Source organism: Sinohyriopsis cumingii, chromosome 2 (assembly GCF_028554795.1).
Source record: "Sinohyriopsis cumingii isolate HCF-2022 chromosome 2, ASM2855479v2, whole genome shotgun sequence".
Classification (NCBI taxonomy): domain Eukaryota; kingdom Metazoa; phylum Mollusca; class Bivalvia; order Unionida; family Unionidae; genus Sinohyriopsis; species Sinohyriopsis cumingii.
In genome coordinates, this window is record NC_142962.1 from 31,488,533 (window position 1) to 31,513,956 (window position 25,424).

The window sequence follows — 25,424 nt, forward strand, 5'->3', positions numbered from 1 at the left end:
CGCGCATTGAAACTAAAACTACATTTAATATCTTAAACGGGCAATGAAGTGATAGTATTCCATTTAAACCTAAAATACAATAACGAATGAACTGAATTTTAAAACCCTGAAGTTTGCATCAATGAGTATATAGCATTAGGAGTAAGAAGGTGGTTGAAGCTAAATTTTCTTATGGATGTTGAAAAATCAGACATCGTTGATATCTACAGAACTAAAATCAATAACTCTGTCACAACCTCAAATTTATTTCCCGAGGAATGTAATTATAATTTATATAGAAATGAAAAAATTTAACATCTACACGGGATATATTGCTAAAAACCAGTTTGTCATATTCTTTGAAAGGTACTAATTTATAAAACCTCAATGAAATTAAATATTTTGTGGTCACAATTACTAGTGATATAAAATTTAACTTTCAAGTTTAAGAATTATGTACCTAAGCAAATCGTACATTAGGCATATTAAGACGTAACTTTCACCTTGACCTTATAATGATAAAGAATCAGTTTTCAAACTTTTCAGAAAACCCTTGTACCATTTGTGAGACCCATTCCATGCTTTTAGAAGATGAACTGTGAAAAGTCCAAAAGCGACCAGTCAGGTTTATTATATCCAGTTATGACTTTACTCCTAAGTAGTGTGACCTGATATTTAACAAGTTGACATGGAACCATTTTATTAAAAATAACACAGACTTGAAAATAGATTAATACATTTCTACAGAGGCTTAAAACGCGAATATACTTATCTCATACGATACATTCGAACCGACAGTGTCAAATTAAGCCTTTTCCCCAAAACAAGCAAATATTGCACATTGTTACTTCAAATAGTAATCACTACCGCTGAATCTTCAAAAATCCAACTTTTCAAAATTAGTATGGACACAATTTTTTTTATATTAAAAAAAGCTTTTGTTGTACAGGTTAACGTTGCGCGGTGCGCGGTGCGCTGTGCAACAATGACATTATAATGTAGCACCAGCCTAATAAGGATCGAGAAGAGATAATTGATGTATTGCAGCCAGTACAATAGGAAAATGTTATAGATTAATGTGTGGGTTTTTTTTACCAGAGCATCAAATTTCGCCATTTTCGGTAGATTTACTGGTAGAATTTGATTATAATATCTATCAAAATTAATTTATAAGAAGACATTCTGCAAAATACGTGTCAATAGCCTTGCATTTTTGCGATAAAGGCTGCGGTATCTGATTGTCTATGTAATGATGCTATTCTAGTAGATCAGTTTGATATTGGATATTTTTCTAACCTTGTGCAAAACGGACAGAGAATAATGTGCTTACGTTTAGTAAGCGTTCGAGTCAAGCAGAGTTGGCATTCAACATGCAGAAGTATATGGAATTGTATTTGTTATTCTCGTAATAATTTTAATATTTGTAGCATTTTATGAAATTGTCAGTTTGTAACGAACATCGTGTGACAGTCAAATAGCTTTATAACCCTATTTCATTGGGAGAATGCATTGATATAAAGTATCTTTTTTAATCTAATATCTCACGATGTGCCGTATTACTCGCCCTATTTACATCAAAGATCAATTAACTTCGTTTGAATTTAAAGAATGTACATATTTGTATTTCTTCGTACAAATCAAATTCAAACGATTAATAATTGCATGATATAATAAGAACCAAAACAGTTATGTAAGGAATCACTTTAGAATCGTCTGCCTCTTTAAAATCTAAAACAGATGCAAATAAATACATAAAACAAGCAATGCTGAAACTTTACTCTTTTGGGGAGGTGAGAGAAGATTGCCCGTTTCAGCTTGAGCTTCACCATTGGTACTTTCTTTTCTTACGTTGCCCAAAGAATTATTACCGACTGCAGTAGAGCCTTTAATTTCAGTAAGTTTTGCAGGTTCAGGTTAATGGTACTGAAAATAAATACACAGTCACATTGTTACCGTTCTTTGTGATTGATATTGAATGAGAATTGTGTTAGACATCTGCCATAATAACAAATCTATTTTTTTTTAAAATCCCCTCAGTGTTGATCCTGTTGTTTACGTGATATTTGTCAATTCCTATTGACATAAACGTATTGTAAATTGTCTACCATTGTGCATTATTTTCATGCATAAACTTACAGTAACAAAATAAAACAACTACCTTTTGTACCAGCATTCTTACGTATTCTATCCCTAAAATCAGGAAGATTTGGGAGAGTAGGCAATATCTATGTAAATCTGTTTCTTTGAAGGTAATAACTTTGGTGGTTAATTCACTCACATTATTGATTTGTTTCACAATTTTGTTTGAAGTTATTGAATGGCAACAACTAGTTGAAGCATTTATTTTAACTGCATTTGATACATTTATTTTAAAGTGTAAGGTATGAATCTCCAAAAACACAAATGCTACTAAAGCAGTAAAAGTACTTGGATGTGATCTGTTTTTGCATGGATGAGACAGCCTTCCTGGATTAATCCATATATCAATCTTCATGAGTTGATATTGTAGGGTCGGAGAAACGAAGCGACTGGCATTTATAAAACGAAGCCAGAAAATGGAAAGGTTACAAAATTTGTAAAAAGTAGTTCTCATTGAGGTGCTTTCGGTATAAAAGTTGATCTTTCTAGGATGTAAAATAGACGTTTGTTTAATATCTGAGACCAAGATACTGACTGGCTGGTTTAAATCCGATGATATGGAAATAAACCTTCAATATCCAAGTCATTCTTCTTGGCAAATGAACTTCGAATTTCCCATCGAAGACGATGAAATACTCTGTGAGGACTGTTTTGAATTCCTTTGAATATATATTGACTCTCAACTAAATCATAGCAGCCACATAATAACGAACTGTCAAACGCAACAAGACAATTAAAGGTCTTGCAACGCCTCGACTACAGTTAGTCACTAATAATAAGCGTCTGATCGAAAGATACTGTATAATGTCAAACTTCAATGCTGCTCCCTTATTTAGCATTTCTGTAACAAACAAAAGTATGAAACAATGGAAACAATACTGTATATGGCACTAAAATTGGCTTTTGATGATTCTAATAGCTTTATGAATTAACAAAATCAAACCTTCCTACTCTATGTAGTAATAGATTAAGATAAAATGTAACTGAAATATACGAGATACTCCACCAGAAAACAGAATTAATTAAGTAATTTGGTCACATTAACAAACTGCAGCAATAACCTTAATCACAACAATTTGGCAATAGCACCAAAGCTAAGGACCACGAGATACGGTAGGCTGTCGTCTAAATCGAATGTTCTCGCGTCTGGAACATCCTGCCCAATAAACTTGAAACGCTCTCCGATCTTATATTGTTTAAGAATAGTAGTGTGGACGATCCAAGACATTACATGGAGAATTTCTCGAATAATTGCATTGTGCAAAATATTCGTATCTATTTCGAATAAATGATATATGGGGACAAAGCAATAATAATCTCTCTCATGCACACACACACACACACACACATTGAACTTGACATACAATTCGATCCAAAATACATGATGCACAACTTCTATATCATTTTATGAAAATATATTTATTGTGCAATACAAATTGCGCAGCCGGTAGACATTGAATAATTTACAGTATAGGCGACCTTGACTACCACTCATCGTTTATGAACTGTACTTGCGACATAACTGAATATATCAACAATTCATCCCCCTTTTAATGGATGGAAATGTCATTAATATCAGGAAATTCTTGCGATGTTTCCCGTTAGATCAATCAAGCAATATCAAAGTTAAAAAACAATCATGCGCAACTTTGCCACTTGTTAGATAATGGCACAATCTCTTTCCTCGCATAGAATCCATTAATCGCGTGGTAAAAATAGTGTTACGGTTCTTTCTCATCGCAAGGAGAAAGAGAGAGAGAGACATTAAATTGTCACACATATTCATCACACCACTGAGAAATCTTCTTTGTTACGTCAGAGCGTCTAGTATTGATATGTTATGGCCGATTCAGAGTAAAGCAAGTTCTTTCAACATCTAAGATCCAGATCTGCAGTAGCACACTGCATCGGCAGATCAAGTTCTAAGCTATATGCGGGATGTTTTCTATGGAACTGACACATTAATCGATATCAGATCTATATCCATTCTGTTGGCACGTTGTTTCGTGCTATACACTGTTCTTCAAATTTGTTTGCAAGCGAAACAAATGTGCTACGTATCTTCTCAGATTAGAGAGAGAGATATAAATAAGTTGTCAAGATAATGGATCTCTTCAGTACGAAATCCAAGAAATAACGTATATGCATAGTGGTTACAGTAACAGACTATTCATGATGTAGGCTACAGCCATCTGATAAAAGAGGTGTTTGAAGTATAGCTTATTATTTCCGTGTTCTGGTAGGAAGGTACTCTGGGTCTATCAGTCTATACCGCGGCAGCCTTGGACGATGTTTTCGAGCAGGTTGAAGACGTTCTATCTTTATGCTTGCTGCAGCTGTAACAATCCAGGAAAGATCTTTGATCCGTTTGTAGTGCTGCTTTTCGTCTTCTGTCAGAAGTAATACGTCGACCGTCTTTCCTGACACTTATCAATGACGTGTATGGATTAAAGCGCGTGGTCCCATTCACAAACGTTAACAGCATTGATAGGGTTAAGGTTCTCCAACTCAATTATGCCTGATGGCTTCATCGGAAATTCAATATTGTCAAATCGAAACAGTCCATGATATTTACTATTCTTGCTAACTATGTCAGCATTGTCGATGGTTGGATATAGGGGCATAAAACAAGCCATTCGAAGTATAAGGTGTAAACGTTTTCTACATTGATGACTGTCCTGTTTAGGATCTACTTGGGCGAGGGTATATGCCCTTTACCTCAAAACGTCGGTGACGCGAAATGTAATTTTACATAATCGCATCTGACAAACAGAAACTCTGATTCTTTGCTAGAATATATTTCCAATCCCACTTTGACCATATATACGATCCTAACCACTAATTCCTCAATACAGCGCCACTAATTCCTCAATACAGCACCAAATCTGCTCGGTTTGCTGATAATTCGACTGATATTGAAATAGCTTCTTCTTCTGCAGTCTAACTAAACATTTACGGTAAGGCAAAACAAGGCACCATTCTTTCAGTTTTATTGTGTTGGGCTGCTTATCGCACTGACGGGGGAGGGGAGGAGGGGGCATGCTTCGAATAGTTTAGATAAATCGGCAGATATGGGCTTTTGACATCTGAGGGCCGGAATGTGCAGCTCCGTGGTTGCTGTGCTTGAATGCATTACTCGGACGGTCAGTACTGCTTCCAGCATACCATCCTATTTGTTCCCGGTGATCTGCCCCTGCATTTTCTCAATGCTTGGCTTGGCTGTAATGGACTATGGTACTGCTAAAAATCTAAACTCAGAATCGCTGCTGGTGGTTGTTGTCTGCCTCTGAGCGCAAGTGTATGTGTGAAGCTATGTATGCTAGTGTGCTATGGCCTTTCTCTAAATAGACGACTGGTACTGTCAGGTGGAGATAAACTCTTGTTCCAGTGTGATTCTAAGAAACATAACTTACGGTATTGTGAATTAATTCCAAATTGTAATCCAAGAATAAAAACAAAAGTCCTATCAATTAAAAACTCTAAGTGAATCACAGTTCAAATCCCGATGAAAATCCAAGATGGAAGGCGATGACGTATGAAATAGCCAGTGTTGTACTGATGTGTCAACTGTCTCTTGTTGAATCACAGAACATATTATTCCAGTTTTTTAATTCTGTATAAATTTCGGTAAATGTCTTTGTCCAAGAATTACTTTAGAGCACTAGTATTTCCAGGGAAAACAATCACTTGAAATTCAATAAATTAAAGAAAATAAAAAGGCAGCCCCAATTTGGACACAACAGAAAACAGCTTGACTTTTCAAGTATTAAGGCTCGACTGACAGAATTCTAATCATAACATCAGTTATAAGACTAACTAAAACGCAAAACAGATTCCCGAATGGGGGTCAAGAGTTCATCCTTCTGGAAAAAATAGAAGTTTGTTTACGAATTAACACGTGCCTCGGGTGACGTAGTCCAGGTATGACCTTGACTCAACTCAATGATTCTTACTTTGAGAACGAATTTAAAAAATATAAAACGTTCTTTACCAAAACTGTCACTGATTTTAAGGTCAGCAACTAGATACAATGTTTCTATTACTATGCATTTACATCAATGAAATAATTTTTTAAAAATCAATCAAGTCAAACAGAACTGAACTTATTCCTGAAAAAAATCAAGTCCAGTAAACAATATTACATTACAATAACATGTAATGGAGTTTAAAAACTTTAAAACTAACAAACAAACAATTATATATATACATCAACTGTAAACATTAGCAAGCTCACTCCTCTGATGTCATATTTCGCATCATATGTACGCGTTTTATGATGGGTTTTGTATCTTCATACTTATCATACGCATAAAAAACAAGTATATTTGCAAGTTATATACTGTTGTATTATCTTTTAATATGATGTTACGGTTGACAGTAATATTTGGATGTGTATTACTATATATATATATATATATATATATATATATATATATATATATATATATATATATATATATATATATATATATATATATATATATATATATATATATATATATATATATATATATATATATATATATATATATATGTATGTATTATCTGTGCACCTGCCTGTTGAATTATTAAATACTTATGTCATGTAGGTGAGATAGTTTGTACAGAGCTAGTGTATTGTGTGTCTTCTATTTTGTACAACCATTTGATGAAATTATAAACTGCGAAATTATTTTACTTCGGTCTTATTCAAATATAGACGTTTTTATTTTAGAAGATGATTGATGGAACCACGAATTATAATATTTACTATATAAGCATAATTCTGATGAAAAACGTACTTTATAAAACAATCACAAAGAATGTTACTGGATTATATGACATCATAGAATAATATACTTTGTTTATTCTTATGAACTAGCAAGCAACAAAACTTGAACTTGTAAAATCCTTAGTCCTACTTCGGTTCTATAAATGATTGATCCAATGCAGAATTTTTCTTACATGTACAAACTACCACTGGTGAGTTTCTCCTTCGAATGCGTTTTCTGATCACATTAACGTTAGGAATATAAACCCTAATACATCCCGAATCCAGCCCTTCCAAAGACGAAAATTGTCTTACTGTCTCAAAGACATAGACGAAGGGCAATAACCCTTGCACATTACCTCCCCATGCCGCTTAAAGATAGCAAAAGTTTTAAGTCTTCGTTCTTGAACTGACAACATACATTCACTTTGCCTCCCGAAACCAAGTGGATAATTGTGCTATATTAATTTCATCCATTAAGAATTTTGTTATTTTCGGGTCTATTGAGGATTATTCTCCAGTTGGTAAACATTTTTTTTCTTCTGTTGTGACTATACTCCTGTGAATTTTATACACCTATGCGGACTAATTTCTGCCGTCTCAGAGAGACCGCATGGTTCTACACGTTTGCACTGTAGTAAAACATGGTGAAGTTCGTGTTCACCAACACTGTCTATTTATTTATCACCACTGGAATAGCGGGTGTCTCTGACCGCTAATGCAGTAAACTGTAAGACTTATTTAATGTCGGCACCACGATTTAAAACACACTTCTACACTAGCTCTCTCCCTCTCTCTCTCTCTCTCTCTCTCTCTCTCTCTCACGGAGTGATAGATCATTCAAAGTAAGTAGTGTAGTGGGCCACCGTAGGGTCAAGGGGACTTAAATGTTAAACTAGGGGGGTTGTACCCTAGGGTCTATGGGAAATTAACATGGGGAATTTTAACATGGATGGGACTGTATAGCGTCAAGGGAAAATGAACATGGATGGGACTGTATATCGTCAAGGGAAAATGAACATGGATGGCTCTGTATAGCGTCAAGGGAAATTGAACATAGGAGATGGAGATAACACAGACAAGAGACAAACACTGATACAACATGAAGAAAAAAAATTTAAGGCAAGAAAGTCATTTCTTTTCGAGTCCTATGAGGGGCCCTGAAAAGGGCCTTTGGCTTTATGTTAACATCCTTCCGTTAACATAGAGGACATAGCATTGGCCTTCTTCTTTTCCTCAAACTTTGTCGGACTTCTGGTCCGTAGATCATAACTCTCTTTAAACAGCCTTGTCTCTCCAAATAAATTTTTCTTTTCCAAACGCTTGTATCCGTCCTCCTGACAATGACCCACGATGATTTGACATACATGGTTAAGTCCGTACGGAACAGCATTGACGATACGAGAATAGAGGATTCTACGTTGGTCCACATGTTGGTGACGAGAACAGGTGAAGAAATGCAGCGAACTGCGGTTATTTATAGGGGAAGGGAGGATCGAAACGGATTGAGTTGGTTGACCAATCCAACCATGCGTTACAAAATTCAGTCACCACACGTCCAATCCGAAGAGAGCAGTCTGTGACGTCACATTCCCTATATAGACTCGCTAGCGTTTGTGTGCAGTCAGTCCATGGGACACCGTTTTCAATCATGACGGAAACTCAGAAGACAATGAATGGGGGTCGTGGAGACGAGAAGCGATGGAATGGCAGCGACTACCCAAGTGAACACGGACCTACTTCCAGAAGATAATTTTAATTGGGATTTTGTGGATTTTCTTACCTCGCAAGAATTTGTTCCAGTACCAGTACCTTTGCCAGTACCTTCTCCTTCTTTACCACTCGCTGATCATTTCAAACAGAGACAGAAAGAAGAATTGGAGAAATTTTTACAGTAGCAAAAGGAAGCATAACAAGCTTTTCTTCTTTAACAACAGCGAGAAGAAGAGGCAAGAAGGAAACGACAGGAAGAAGACGCAGCGAAGAAACAACGGTGTGAAAGTCAAACGGTCACGGTACTCTTAGGCATTTTAGCAGAGTTAAGGAGTCTGAAACAAATGTATCAGACTTCTTTATTACGACCGAAGAGAATAAGACCTTCCCGAGCTAAACATCCCAATCCTGTCAGTACGCCTGCTGTACCACACCCAGTGATTTCTACTAAATCATCATCGACAGGAGGCAAACCACAAGTAGGCCATGGCCGTGGTAAAGACTTAAGGCTGCTAAAGTTGATTTCAACCAACAAATACCCAAAGGCCCTTTTCAGGGCCACCCATTTCTCTCGAAAAAAGATAGTATTTCAATTGCCAACATCAATTAAAACTCAAAAAGCCCTTTTTTACCCCTATGGTACGTGTGAATGTACGAGTGCGTGAGTGTAGGTTCTTATTCTAAAAATCAAAACTAAGAGACACTTACGTTTTATGCCTGGTCTATTCTGATCCAGTTTTTTACAATCCAATTCACAGCACAACATAACACTTTAAAATGTTCATAAGCTTCTTCTGTGTCTGTCTTCACTCTCTCTGTTTTTTAAATTTCTTCACTGTCACAGTTGTTTTCTCCACTTCTTCCTCGCTTTCTCCATGTCTTCTTTTCTTCTTCTGTTTCTCTTTATGCACGTGTCTGGGTTCTTCCTTGGGGGAGGGTATCTCTTCTTCTTCCTGTCTATAACTCTCTATTCGTCTTCTTCTTCTTCTTCTTGCTTCAGAAAACACCCTTTCACCAGACTTCACACTTCTGAAGCTAGAAAGTCAAAGAAAAGAACTGCTCGAGACTTAGACGTTTTTTGATTATTAAAAAATTAGAAACAGAAATGATGGACCAAGAGTATTGCGCCTGTTCCAAGTCGGAACTGGACCTGTTTACCATGCCACCCACCATGATGACGATGCAAGAATCCCAATGGGTCGAATTTCATCCGGTTTCCTTTTTGACGGATTCAGCTCCCATCGAGTTTGAAATCCAAGGACAACCCGAAGATTACATCGATCTGAATAGCAGTTACTTGTACCTGAAAGTCAAAGTGATCAAAACGGACGACACTGCTCCAGGAGCAGATGCTAGAGTAACTCCCGTCAACAATTTCATGCATTCCTTGTTCAGTGAAGTGGATTTGTATTTGAATAACAAACTGGTCAGCAGTAGCATGGATACTTACCCTTACCGAGCGTACCTGGAAAATCTCTTGATGTACGGAAAAGAGAGCAAGAACACTCATCTGGATGCTTGCGTCGTATGGAAAGCTGACACAGCAGGGGAGAACACGTTTAACGACACAGCCCTGACAGCAGATCACGATCCTCACAATGTAGGTTTTAACGACCGTGGAAAGAAATCCTGCAAGGAAGAAGTTTAGACCTGATGGATCGTTTGCATTTGGACATGTGGTTGCTGAACGGTGTGGATATCCGCCAGAGACTGAATCGTAGCAGTACCGTATTCCATTTGATGACCCATGCTGCCGAGTACAAAACTATCATTCAAGAAGTCAGACTCTACGTGCGACGTGTGGAAGTGTTACCTAAAGTGGGAAACGATATCAGTCACACTTTGAGCAGAACGAACGCCAAGTATCCGATAAGACGTGTGGAAGTGAAAACTTTCACTATTCCTGCTGGACTCCGATTCAAGATCGACGATCATCTGTTCAAAGAACAGTTACCCAAACGTTTAATCGTTGGCATCGTGAGCAATGCAGCACTCAACGGAGTCCACGATCAAAATCCATTGCAGCTTAAGTACTACAGAGTCTCCAAAATTGAAGTCAGTCGCGATGACAAGGTCTTATGTACCCGACCTTTCGAGCCTAAGTTTGGTGTCATGAATTACTTGAGATCGTACTTGTCCCTGTACGAAGCCACCGGACAGTTAGGGACCAACACCAGTCACGGCATTTCGTACGACGATTATGCAGGAGGTTATGCTTTGTGGGCTTTTGATTTCACTCCAGACCAAGGCAGTGACGAGGGACATTTCCACCCTATAAAATCTGGTCAACTGCGTGTGGAACTTCAGTTTGCAGAACCTCTACCCCAGACGGTGAACGTCCTCCTGTATGCCGAATTCGATAATGCCATAGAAATCAATAGTTTGAGAGAAGTCATTTTAGACTATTAGAAGCCATGGAAGACTGTTATCCCTCTTTACATAGGTCATTATGGTTATCTTTTGTCTTTTAGCTAGGAAACGTAGTGTACATCAATGACTCAATGACTTCCAAGAGTGGAAATCTCATTTTCATTTAGAATGTTGTCAACCTTGTTTAAAATAGATAGTTATTGAAAAAAATGTTTTTTAGTTGTTTCAATGGTTAATTTGTAAAAAAAATTGCGAATTGTTAGTTGCGAGTTATTTGAATAAAAAATGTTGTGTTTTGAAGAACAAAATGCGTTTGTCGTTTGTTTTTTGCTGTGGGTATCATCAACCATGCTCTCTGACTTCTCCCTATCCCTCACATCGAACTAATTTGAGTGTTCCGACTCGAAACCGTGTAGGGATGTTTTCCTTCGCGTCCGCGCTTTTAAAATAAAAGAGGGGCAATCTCTAGTCTGACCATCCACAGATTCAGCCAGGGAACGTCGAGCGGTGAACATCGTGAGCAGTGCAAGGCAGCCGACCACGTGCTACGAAGCAGTGCAGTGCAGCCTACCACCGTGCCGCTAGACATAGAATATTCACCTTGCAGCACAAAGGGCATTTCAGCATGGAGTTATAGTGGAAGACAGAACGACACTGAAACTAAACCAGACCGCTCGTTACTAGGAAATTTAGAGAAAAGGAGGGAGTGAGGAGTGGACTTAGCTGCGGCACGTGGGCCGTGACTAACCAGCATCAAATAAGCATAAAAGGGGGCCGACCATTTACACGGAGCCTGCAGCCCACGGTAACCTAACGACCCAGCCTTCTCAACCGTTCAACACAACAGAAAACCAAAAACTTGCAGATTAGCACAGTATTAACGCTGTTGCCGGAAAATGTCGGAGCTGATTAAATATTCAGTGGAGACCAAACAGGACCTGGTGACGTTCCCGAACTCGATTTGAAAAGGTCGAGCAACGTATCGAATTGCTTGGTTGAATGTTGGGTTCTCATTTTGGCTAGAGAACCAATTTGATAATATCTATTTCATAACTAACCTAATTTGACTTGTTTTGGTACCGCCGTCTAAATTCTTTTACTCAATTTTAACAATGCGTAACTCAAACTGATACAAGTCGTTTAGACTTCACTGATTGGTTCTTATTTCATATTTTATGTACACTCTGTATAGTAAATTCAAATTGTTCGTAAAAATTTATTCAAAATTGATAACTCTTTAATTTGATTAATTGCAGAGGTGGCTTACACACTATTGGTATTATTATTGTCCATTAGTAAAACTGGACTTAATTTGAAATAAATACGGGCTAGCGTTTCAGGAAGTACACAACATCCGTGGCTGGCTTGCCGAGTGCCTTTTTCTACTTCACCATGCTCGGACAACGTACACGTGGCAGTATGTGGAACGATTTCCACCTGCCACACGACCAGGTGTCCTAATGTGACGTCATCGCTGCAGACCAATTGTAGCGGGCGTCACATGCTGCTTGGGTTGACACCTGGGGCGATTCAATGCAACTGAACTTTTATAGTAACATGAGTTGTGTGGTACTATTCCCTCTCATGTAACGGCCATTCAGTCAGATTGTTAGGGACTTATTAGTCCTACAATCTGAAGGCTAAATTAAATAGTACCCTGTGCGTACATTAAAATCTGGGGGAGGTGGCTCCAATTCCTTCCCCCAGGAGTAATTAAAAAGATGCCTGTGGCATCAGTAACCAGTGGTACATGTCCCTAGTGGACGAACACCACTTTAATCCAATTAAGTCAAGTCAAGTCTGACCATCCATTGTTGACTCATCCTCCTACGAAGATGTGCTCAAGGCTAGCCAAGTTGAACGAAGCCTACGTCAATTTGCATCGTGTCAGACAAGTCTGATACCGAAGCCTGAAGAGATAAAGAATGTCAGAATGTTAAAAGTCACTGAAGACCTGATAGAAGGGCTCTTCAGAGAGGAAATAAACAGGAAGAAAGAAAAATGGACGGAGAAGTACAGACTTCAGAAACAACAAAGAGAACAGAGAGAGCAGCAGCAATAGGAACCTAACAGGTTTTGTGGACTGCCGTGTCGACACCAAAGAGTTCTCCTTCTCTTTCCGCAGAAGCAGACCCTATCCTGTGGGGAAAGTCTGCCACCAAAGGAGGCCGCAATATTTGACCCTAAAAGATTGCCATCACTTCGTTCACACACAAATAAACAGCTCTTTCCAGGGCTACCACATACTCTCGAAAAGAAATAATCATTTCATTTCCTATGCTATGCTAGTCAATTAAAAAAAATAGAAGTGCGTCTATAAGCACATGATTTCTTTATCTTGATTAATAGTCAAAAAAATTTACAATATTAATTGTCAGTACAAACAAGTGAATGAGTGTTTCTGTTAGGTCCGCGTGTTTTTTTTTTTGGTAATGATATAGGTAATGTAAGATTTGGGTCTTAGGGGATGTTTTCCTTCACGTCCGTGCTGCAAGCATATATATATATATATATATATATACGGAAACACGCAGCGGTCTGGCTCCCCATCGATGATTGATCAACAGTGCAGAATGAGTAGATTGAGTAGCAGACTGACTAAGTTAATGGAACTTTAGATGCACCTGGAGTATGCCAGGCGACTCCTGGACGAGCTGGCAGCGGAGGCTATTGTGGGAGAAGCCAGGATGGAGCAGGAGGAGGAAGAGAGAAAAATGAAAGAAGAGGAGGAAAAGAAGAGAGGGATCCGACCTCACCTGTTCATGCGACCAAGTTGTGAGGTGAAGCCTATGGTGGGGGAACCTCCGCAGGCAACCGCTGTACCACAGCCAGTAGCTGCACCACAGCCACAACGTGAACAACAACAACAACAAGAACTAGCACAGGACCCACAGGAGGCAAGGAGGCTAGTTGTTCATCTTCGAGCGTGGCATAGAAGACAAAGAAGACAGAGGGAACAAGAAGTGTTCACTATTCCACAAACGGAGGAGTGTGATAGTGAAGCCACTCAACCCCCGTCTGCTCTTCCAACTACTCGAGTGAATTGGAATAATGGTTGGAGTAGACGTTGTGTCTGTGGTGCCAGACCCGGAAGGTGCCGCCATTAGACAGGTGCATCTGGAGTTACAGAAAAACAGCTCTTTTCAGGGCTAACCAAAAATCTAGAAAAGAAACACTATTCAATTTGCCAATGTGTGAATGTGGAGTAGTGTGATTATAAATACTTACTCCTTTCCTGATTTGATTTTGCGTGTGTGTGTGTGTGTGTGTGTGTGTGTGTGTGTGTGTGTGTAAGCGCTAACGTACGTTTGTGTGGATGGTAGATTATTGGTTTTGTAAGTGGTGAAGTAAGTTAGTGTATATAGTAGAGAGTATGGTTTATTAAACCTTCCCGTGTGTGGATAGTATATTATGGTTATGTTTCTGCTTCTCTATGGCTTCTTCTCGTGTGTGGATAGTAGATTATTGTTATGTTTTTAGCTTCTCAGCGTGTGTGGATAGTAAATTTTGGGTTTGATTTGGCTTCTTCTCGTGTGTGGATAGTAGATTGTGGTTATGTTTTTAGCTTCTCAGCGTGTGTGGATGGTATAGTTTGGGTTTGATTTGGCATCTTCTCGTGTGTGGATAGTAGACTGTGGTTATGTTTTTAGCTTCTCAGCGTGTGTGGATAGTAAATTTTGGATTTGATTTGGCTTCTTCTCGTGTGTGAATAGTAGATTGTGGATTTTTTTGTAGCCTCTCAGCGTGTGTGGATATTAAATTTTGGGTTTGATTTGGCATCTCCGCGTGTGTGGATAGTAAATGATGTGTTTGTTTCTGCTTCTTGGCGTGTGTGGATGATAGAGATTTGGCTTCTTCGCGTGTGTGGATGGTAAATTATGGTTATGCTTTTAGCTTCTCCCGTGTGTGGATGGTATATTTGGGGCTTTATTTGGCTTCTCCGCGCGTGTGGATAGTAGAATTTGGTTATGTTTTTGTCTCTTCACCTTTGTGTGGATAGTAAATAATATGAGAAGAGAAAAATATTGGAGATGTTTTCCTTCACGTCTGTGCTTTAGATATAAAAACTCAAAGCGTTCGTCGTTCGCGCCATTCTACGGAATAAGCAGAGAAGATGACAGTGTCAGCTTTGTTCAATGATTTAAGAAATACTTACTTTTTGATGGTGGATGGGGAATATGCTGTTGAAAGAACTGAAAGAGAATGGAGGTTAACAAACAGTCTTGCATATGTCAACCAACTAAAATTAGCCAGGGAGATGATAGAGTGGATAATAGACGAAGAAGTGAAGAGGTTGAGAGGATTAATTAATCCCCCCCCCCCCATGTCAGAGTGGGGACAATAAAAGAGTCTCTGGATAAGGTAATAGAAGGGGTGGTGAACAACTGAAGAAAGCGGAAGAACAGATGAGAAAGGTGATAGATGCAGAAGTGAAGAAGATCAAGGACAGCTGGTTAAAGGAGAGGAAAGAAAGAGAAAATATAAAGAAAATGGAAGCGTTTAAGAGGTTGAACCATGACTGGATCAAAATCCAAAACAAGCTTAGAGTCATGGGCCACCCTGACTGGATGCCAGAGTCCCATAAGAAGAAGAAGACAGGAATAGTGAGAAAGGTTAGGAGATGGCTGAAGAAGTGGATGAAATAGAAAAAGAAGAAGCCAAAAGGCCCTTTCCATGGCCCCTCATATGCCTCGAAAAGAAATGACTTTCTTTCCTCAGTTTTTTTTTCTTCATGTTGTATCAGTGTTTGTCTCTTGTCTGTGTTATCTCCATCTCCCACATTCAATTTCCCTTGACGCTATACAGACCCATCCATGTTCATTTTCCTTTGACGCTATACAGTCCCATCCATGTTCATTTTCCATTGACGATATACAGTCCCATCCATGTTAAAATTCCCCATGTTAAATTCCCATAGACCCTAGGGTACAACCCCACTAGTTTAACATTAAAGTCCGCTTGACCCTACGGTGGCCCACTACACTACTAAAGTATATGTTTTGCACATGGTATATCAAAGAACCTATAGTACTGATATGTGTATCCATCTCTGTCGGGGACATTGATAGATCTGGAGAAATTCGATACTTTGTGGGTGTTGCCACCCACTTTTAGGCAGCCAGGCAAGTTTTGGCGCATAAGATTTATAAATGACTTGAATCGTCATTTCTACGTTCATCCGTCTTCCTGTTTTAGGCGACAGTTTGACACAATAAAGGAATTTCCACCCAATTCTACGCAGCCCATGTGGCTTAAGTCCTCTCAATTCTCACCGCATGTCTGAGCACGCACTTCAGATCTGTAAGTCCAGGCGCATGTGATTTTTATTAACTTGAATGAGCCGTGACGTCTAGCCTCAACTTAGTTTAGATACCGTCTTGGCTGCCAAACATACCGTCCAGCCAAATGGATCTCGATCCATGCCGCCTAACCTCACTTAAGATTTAATGTCTTATCGGCTACAGACCGTCCCGTCCAACCGCCCGGTTCTTCGTCCATACCATTCATTGACCGTATGGCTTCAGTTACATATCGTTCTATTCCTCGTCAAACAGAGCCGTGGAATGTTGACATTGTCGGGGATCAGACTGACAGATGCGTACGTCCGCCTAGCATTAACATTACTGCAGCAGTGCGGCCGTGTGCACTGCCGTAGGTACACCCGACACCCGTACTGAAACGTTTCTATTTCTATAAACTTTCTGTATCGAATCGACGACTACTTCCTGTGGATACGGCTAGCCATTTATTCACGGCTTACCATATTGGACGGTACCTTGACAGACTAAGATACGAAGGCTACGCATCGTCAATGTCTTTGGAAATGTACTAACCGGATATAAATCGTGATCCCGTACAGAAACGAGCGTAGGGATAAACCTGATGAAAGTTCATACTTAGATCCCACCAAAGCACGGACTGAATATAGCTTTAAAGTGGCAGTATATGAATATTTGGTGTGTCGTCGAACTCGGAATATCCGCCATACTTCCTCTCTTCTACAACAGCGTGCAGTGCAAGGTCTCATTTAGCTGAGACGACGGTGAAGTATTTCTCCGCAATTGGAATATTTCCCCACAGTTGAAAACAAATTGCCAATTCTATCTGCCAGTGATCCAGGAAATTCCAAAGTCTGCTTTTTCCGAGATTCAGCTTCCAGGGTTCTTAACTAGGCTGCCCTCAGTCTGACTTCGTCGGCTTCTGCTGTGGATAAAGACATTCCGCAAAGCACACTGAAGCTGGTTCACGGTATAGTGGCCATGTCTTTGTTATTGGACTTGCGTCTATTTATCTTTTTCCCGAACAGCAGTCAAGCTGGCAATTCACATCTTGAACTGACCCTGCAAACCTCCCTTTGGATCGCCTTTATGGTATCACGGTACCAATTGTTTTTCCATATACCTCAATGCTAATGTTTTGTGAAATAAATATACTTTCTGTCCTACTTGGGCATGCATGTCGCACACTGTCATATAGAACAATGCTAGATTGTCAATTTGACAATGACATAACCAGGTACTCCATTGCATTTAAGAGAGATAGCTCTACTGGAACTAGACAGGGGTAAGAGTTATCTAGTCACAACAAGCACATTTTCAGCGATATGTACCATATTTTTAAAAAATCATAAAAAATACAAAATATGATCTAGATAGAAATTAACACAAACTCACATGTTGCCAAGAGGCTCAACTTTTTTTAAAGCCAAACAGAAAGTACAACTCTTACATAATGCACCAATCACAGCTAGTGTTGTTCTTTAATTCTGAATACAATGTTCCATACACCTTAAGCTCCGCCCACCTGGACTTGCGCAATTGGTACCGTTATACCTTATTATGTGGCAAGATGAAGCAATAGTGAAGGCGGCCAGTACAATACCTCCCCCCCCCCCCACCTCGTTTCTCCTTCGTATATGTTCCCCAATCGCATTACATTAAGAATATTAGCCTGCTACCTCGCGAATCCAGCACTACTAACAGACGAAAATCGTCTCTTTCTATCTGCTGAACCCATTTCATAATACGGCCTCGCCGTCACCGGCCTTCCAGCCGCCCCAAACAGTCAGGCCAAGTACGATTTACGTGGGTCTTGTTTAGCAATATCGTCGGCGACATACTCTTACAAAATTATAATGCATCCATGTATTTGACACCACTTTGCTACAGCCTTGGACTCACCAAGACATATCTTTTAAAAAATCGAGTAGGAAGATTATGATGGATATAATTCTTGATAAAATGAACAAAACACAGGGAGGCCAGGTCTGCATGTTGAGACCACAGTCAACACTGCGACATAAAACATGTGACGTTGACCCCAATCCATCCCCCAAGTAGAGCGAACACGTTGCGGTATTAATTGTCTTAGCTTCATAATAATTCACCCAATGTGTGAACAAGACCCATCAAGGTGTTTAGGAAATATAAGCGAATGAAAAACGAACATTTTAACCAAAATCTTAATGCCAATTTTCTACATAACTGTGCCCAAAATAACAAACAGACGAGACTTGTCGCAGAACTGCCTAAGCATCAAACACATTCATCCAAATACAGAGTAAAACCCATACAATGGCTCAGGAAACATAAGCAAAAACACCCCAACCCTTCAACTTAAAGAAAATCCTCGGCGCAGATTTTCTCTGATTGTGACCCTGACCCCACTAAGGTGGGCTGTAGGGGGTCATGCTAGTGAGCATGTCACAGAATCGATTATTTTAAGGTCATACTTATTTATGCCATTATGCCATGTAGGATGAGAATCTGCAAAGGGGATTAGGAAGTGTACTTCCCCCCCCAAAAAAAAAAAATAAAAAAAAAAAAAAAAATTCATTGCTGACAACTCAGATGCCACCTGCGGAAAAAGTGACTGATATGTCGCGCGTCACACTAACATGGGCTCGAAAACAAAAGTTGAGTGAATTACTGAAGGGTAACAATTAGATTTTCGTGACCTAATTTTAGGTTATATTTGTGGTGCTCACAGAGATGCGTATACATACCAATTTATATTGCACTGAGATAAACAATGCGAACGGGACTAATAAAAACAATGAAAGCAGAACCTCATTACGAGAACTTCAGGAACGAAACTATAAATATAAAACAAGTGGGGACCTTTGTTTAAGCAGGTCTTTGGAAAGCCAGTCGTATCGCCCAAACATTGATCAGCTAGTCATCCTATGACAGTGTTGCAGAATACATTTAATGTAATGAACGTCACACATAATAAAAAAGAATAAACACAAGCGTGTACATAAAACAATATCGTCCATACTTTGGGAACTTTCAAGTACCGCTATGTTAGTAAGCAGAGAAAAAATCTAAAAACTTGTGATATGAAATGGAACTTTTTTTTTATCACAAACAATTTGATTCAACGTGTGAACTTGGAATTCTCGGCATATGACATTGAAATTTCCACTGTAAGTTTCACAATGGATCATCTTTTATCCGCTACGGATCCTCATAAAGCCGTCTCCCAATCAGATCAGCTTTTGTCCGCTACGGTGCCTCGTAAAGCCGCGTCTCCCAGTCTTGAGACAGCTCTGTAGTCAATGATTGATCATTAATTATTGTGTGTACTGATGTTCCGCATGTATGCGATTGAACCCCCAATGGCCTGATTGCGATGCATGCTGGTATGCCCGCGAAAAACAGCTTTTGTCCGCTACGGTGCCTCATAAAGCCAGGTTTCCTAATCGTGAGACAGCTCTGTAGTTAGAGATTGATCATTAATTCTTGTGCGGCACGTATGCGATTGAATCCCCCAATGGCCTCATCACGATACATGCTGGTATGCTCGCGACAAACCTACACATAGTGTTCCTCCAGTAATGCAAAAGCATTATTCTAACTGAATATTTGTATTCTCAACTTTTTGCTCCCACCAACTCGGATAAGGCTCTGTGTGTGTGTGTGCGCGCGCGCGCACACAAAAGCTATATCCCTCTGGGAGATTGTTAACACTTGGGCAACCCATATACCAGGTTTGGTGAATTAACACAGAGTGGTTTGGGAAAGGATAATTAAGAACGTACAGAAGGAGATATGAAGGGTATTACAATATTCACCGCGAAGGCACAGAGGCAATAAACGTAATTTTTGATGGACTTAAGTGTCTGTCATTGGCATACATATTTCATCGTATATGTTGAGATCAATTAGTCATATTTTAAAAAGTTTAGAAGTTGTTCATGTACGATTCTCTCTCTCTCTCTCTCTCTCTCTCTCTCTATATATATATATATATATATATATATATATATATATATATATATATATATATATATATATATATATATATATATATAACATCATGCTGATGGAGGGAATATATAATAATATATAATAAACTATTTGCATTGATATTGTACAATTTTCTATAAAATTGTATACAACAATAGTTACATCACTCAATGGGTGTTCTATGTTAAAACATTTAGACAGTCCTAGACAAAGTTATATCCCGAGGAATAATTTCCTTTCGGTGAAATGTCCAGCAAATGCCATAGAAATATGACTGTAATAATCAGAGTATAGGCAGAGATGATTAACATATGTGGATATCGATAATGCAAAGGCACCGCGTATCTATATTTAAAACATAAAACATAGAACTATAAAAAAATATCATCTTATATAGCCTTAAGAAATTACCACAACTTGAATAATATTCCGAAGTCAAAGTTAATAAATTTCTGAAATGGAGATTTATCGACATTCCAAATATAGTTATGATATATATACTTTCCATCTCATATACAGCATTAATGCCAACTGAGTAAATGAAGTACCTTGTAACTTGTGCCTTGTATAATACAAACCATTACTTGTACCTTCTATAATACAAACCATAAACTTCTGCATTGCATAATACGAACCATTACTTGTACCTCGTATAATACAAACCGATACTTGCACCTTGTATAATACAAACCAATACTTGTACTTTGTATAATACAAACCGATAATTGTACCTTGTAATTGTATAATCAAAACCCTTACTTGTACCTTGTATAATCAAAACCCTTACTTGTACCTTGATTAATACAAACCGTTTAAGCGTCAGCATATTACCAGAATTTTTATTTTAAAAAAATATGACCTATATGATATAGAAAATCGGAACATTAAAAACAAACAGTTTGCAGATCTGTACAAATTTAATATTTATGGGGCATTCTGTTAGCATTAGACCGAATTATCGTTTGTACACATTTGAGTTTATATAGAGCATTCTGCTAGAAGTAGACCAAATTATCGTTTGTACACATTTATTATTTATGGGGCATTCTGCTAGCAGTATACCGAATTATCGTTTGTACAAATTTAATATTTATGGGGCATTCTGCAGGCAGTAGACCGAATTGTACACATTTGATTTTGTTTTTATTTGTCTCGTTTGGAAGAGATTAAAATAGGATTATCCACAAGGAAATGCGAAACTGAATAAGCAGAGATCACTAGCACGCTTTGCTCCTTTGCAGTTCTGGGTTCGATACCAGGCCCCTTTGCACGCAAGGTATGTGTGGTCACCAATCCAAAGCCTTTTGTTTTCTCTAAATCTACACGACAGAGATATCCGCCCCTTGAAGTAATAAATGTGCCTTCATTATTAATTAGAATAAGCTGGAAAAACTTATAAAATTGACGTAAAACAAAAGCAGAAAACAAAAACTTAAACCTTTGATGTAATTCTTTGCAGGATGTTCAGTATGGGTCAAGATTTCGGCTACGTTCGCGCACGTGCGAGTTGAAATATGTACAGTATAGTCAAGAAGTCAGCTCCATATTAAACAAAGTAGAAAATATACAAAGATATATATACAAGAGGTCAGCGTGATAAATACTAGAGACCGGATTTAAAATCACGTGGCACACCGCTCGAAATTCATGACCTGACCATTGTCTCGTTCAAGTGTCCATGGCCAAGACAAAAGCAAATTATCTCATATCAAAGTGCACAAATGGGTTGTGACGTCACCTATACAATCTTAAGTTATAATATATGGATACGCTACATGTTAAAATTGGTGGAAAATGTCAATACAACTCCCACTTAAAAGAGTTCCGTCTTTTCTAAAATTAAAAATGTTTCTAGTTCCTATAAATACCATGTTTAAACCATTGTTTAATTCTAACATGCTGTCTCTCTCTTTCTCTCTCTCTCTCTCTCTCTCTCACACACACACACACACACACACACACACACACATCACATCACATCACAGAGAATTTGTTTAAAAATGTTAGATTTGATGCTGATCGTCACAGATTCTAGAACAAAAACACATTTTCTGGAAAATTCTCCTGAAAGTGAATTTACATTCCTTGCGAAAAGAGCGATTCATAGCACCGTATATAATCGGGTTTATACAACTACTTACAAAGTAAGACCTTACACAAAAGTTGTATACCACATAGATGGAATTATCCCTGGTGTCTGTGAATCCCATTTTTGTAAACTTGAGAATGTTTGCAATCAAGTAAGGCATAAAACTCACCACAAACGCAACAGTAACTGCAAAAAATACCGCTGTTGTCCTTACTGTACGTACAGACATACGACCGAAGCTTATCTTCGTCTTGAGATTTTTCAAAGCATCCAGTGAAGTTGTCCTTTTCTGAATTTGGCTCTTCTGATTAGGTCTCAAAATGGTTTCGTCAGAAATTTTCCGGGACGGTGTTTCCTTTGAATTCTCCTCTGTTTGCGAAGATACTGCAGACAGATCTTCTAATTCATCTGTGCTTAATCTGTTCGAGTGTTTGGCATTGCCGTTGTTTACGTTCCTCATACCTGCTGGCAAAGTGTCTCTAATTGACAGACGCTTGCGTTTGAATATCTCATACCCAATCCTCGCGTAGAAAAATCCGAAAATAATTAACAAAAGCAAATAGCAAAAGAATAAAAAAACATAATAGATGATAGGATATTTTGTCCCGTCAATTCCGTCAGATGTAGAACATTCTGTTCCACTGAGTCCAGAAATTTCCGTCTTGACAGTTTTTTGACCAAAAACGACAAATGCTGGCCACGACAGCAACACGCTAAGACACATCAGACATAAAAATAATATCTTCACCTTTCGAATTGGAAATCCTTTGAGAGGGTTGCAGATCTTGTAGAATCGATCAAATGAAACACATATCAGAATAAAGCACGATGAAATAATGGTAACTGAGGTAACAAATCTCATTATCTTGCATGCCCATGTTGCAGTGAAGATGTACGGTTCGGCTAAATCCACTATCTCAATTGGACATCCCAGGGAACACGATAAAAGATCTTGGATAGCCAAAAATATGATGAAGTAGCGAGAAGGAGATCGTCTTAGGCGATAATGGTATACGTAAACGACTAGAGAATTACCAATTATGCCGACTAGGAACACCAGACACAAGTAGATTATGACTGGCAGAGCTATTATGGCTTTTTCACGATTTATGGATTCCAGCTGGGCTCTTCTTTCCCCATCATTTAGTTCAGTTACATTCGTTACATTCACCATAATGACAAGGTCAGTCCCTCTGTTGTGTACAGTTAAAAATGTAACCCTAAAAGAAAAGATATATATATATATATATATATATATATATATATATATATATATATATATATATATATATATATATATATATATATATATATATATATATATATACATTTGTGCAAGGAATCAGTTGGGTCATACACATTTAATTGTACATACGTGAATTTATATGTGAGTATGAACTTTGAGAAAAAAGTCTACGCGATGATGAACCATTCGTTAAGTTTCCTTTTACTTATGTTTGTCTTAAGGACAACGTAAATGAATTTAATGTAAATTAAAGATTTTGAGATAAAGGCAAATCTCCCACTCTTAAACGCATACACACACACACACAGAGAAACTCATAAATATTTGGTGATTAGATTCTCGTCTAAACCATAGATTCCCATAACAATGCAATGTCAGCTCGGTCAAGAACACTTCATACAGTCACGAGAAACTGAATTCAAACGTATTTTCAAACTTTTGAGAAGACAGCACATGTTATAATACCGACTTTAAACAATGACTTCTTGCAATCAACTAGAGTTTAACTCCAACGTGTTAAGTGGCCCTCAAGGATAAGAGCCTTGCATCTGCTTTGTGTCGAGAATCGTGCTGATAAACATGAATAGGTGGTCCTTATTGACTTGGTATGACGTATGGGTTGCTCACACACACACGTACTAGATATATATATATATATATATATATATATATATAGAGAGAGAGAGAGAGAGAGAGAGAGAGAGAGAGAGAGACAGAGAGAGAGACAGAGAGAGACAGAGACAGAGACAGACAGGCAGGCATGCATGCATACATACATACATACATACATACATATAGAGAGAGACAGACAGAGAGAGACACAGAGACATACATACATACATACATACATACATACATACATACATTCATACAAGAAAATATCTTCTGTTAAATATTTTATAATTGCTGGCTGTTATTGAATTATATCAATCGTCACATCAACCGAAATCAAATGTAAACATTTGAAATTTGACATTTACTTTCCTTTTCTTAATAGTTTTATGAGGGCGAAATACGCATACTACAGACAGATTTTGGTGCAAAGATTACAACAAATTAAAACGCCATATAATAATGTGATCTTCCATCTTATTAACTTTGTTTTAATAGCTTTCTTTCGTCATATTATAAGTAACCACTACTATCACCAGATTTGGAAAGTTGCCCAATTTCGGAGTAATGCCAGATTTTAGCTCTCAACGGCTTCCAGTCTACTATTACGAACTTTGAACTGAAACATGACAAATTTTACTCTAGCATATTTGAATTTTTGTTTTCGAAAGGGGTTTGTCACCCCAACTCTGTCTATATAAACTGTATTTAAAAAGCAAATTAACTGCGAAATGATGTTTAGCACATGTTTCTCATTCTTGTCAACAAATGCAACTTTACAACTTAGTTTATACTGGTGATTTGGTATCACGAAAAAATGTATACACTGCATCTTTGTAATCAAAAACTAATAATTCGACTCTGCAAAACTATTTCAGTTTAAGACCTTTACATTGTCATGTTTTTAATGAGCACATGTAAATTTACTAATATCACTTACCTCTTTTTTTTCTCCAAAAGCTAGTAAACATAAATCCCTTGAAGCTTTAGATCGTCAACTGCTGTCCGGACTGATCAAGGAGATTGTTGCAGTGTTACTATATAACAAGCAAGCAGGAAATCCGGGTCAAAAGCCAATTATTAATTATACGAAATATTTTGTGTTCATCTTATAATACGGAAAAACTTTCAGTGCATTTGTGCAGTGAGAGGATATTATTTGATTTTATCACTGAATAACAAAATCATGCTCTTTTCAAAGAATATTTTACATAATATGAGATCGTGACAATTTACAAGAACTTTCAAGAGAAAATGTCTTCAAACATCTACATG

The 25,424-nt window shown here is 38.1% G+C and overlaps 1 protein-coding gene across 1 annotated transcript; it reads right to left on the reverse strand.

Moving 5' to 3' along the window:
* Positions 1–19,293: 19,293 nt before the first annotated feature.
* Positions 19,294–25,206, reverse strand: LOC149804572 (orexin receptor type 2-like). The gene is made up of 2 exons (XM_089941690.1): positions 25,090–25,206; positions 19,294–23,511 (listed from the first exon to the last, which is right to left on the reverse strand). The coding sequence occupies exon 2, from the start codon at positions 23,463–23,465 to the stop codon at positions 22,206–22,208; it is 1,260 nt and encodes a 419-aa protein (XP_089797816.1). The 5' UTR covers positions 23,466–23,511; positions 25,090–25,206; the 3' UTR covers positions 19,294–22,205.
* Between the last annotated feature and the right edge of the window lie 218 nt (positions 25,207–25,424).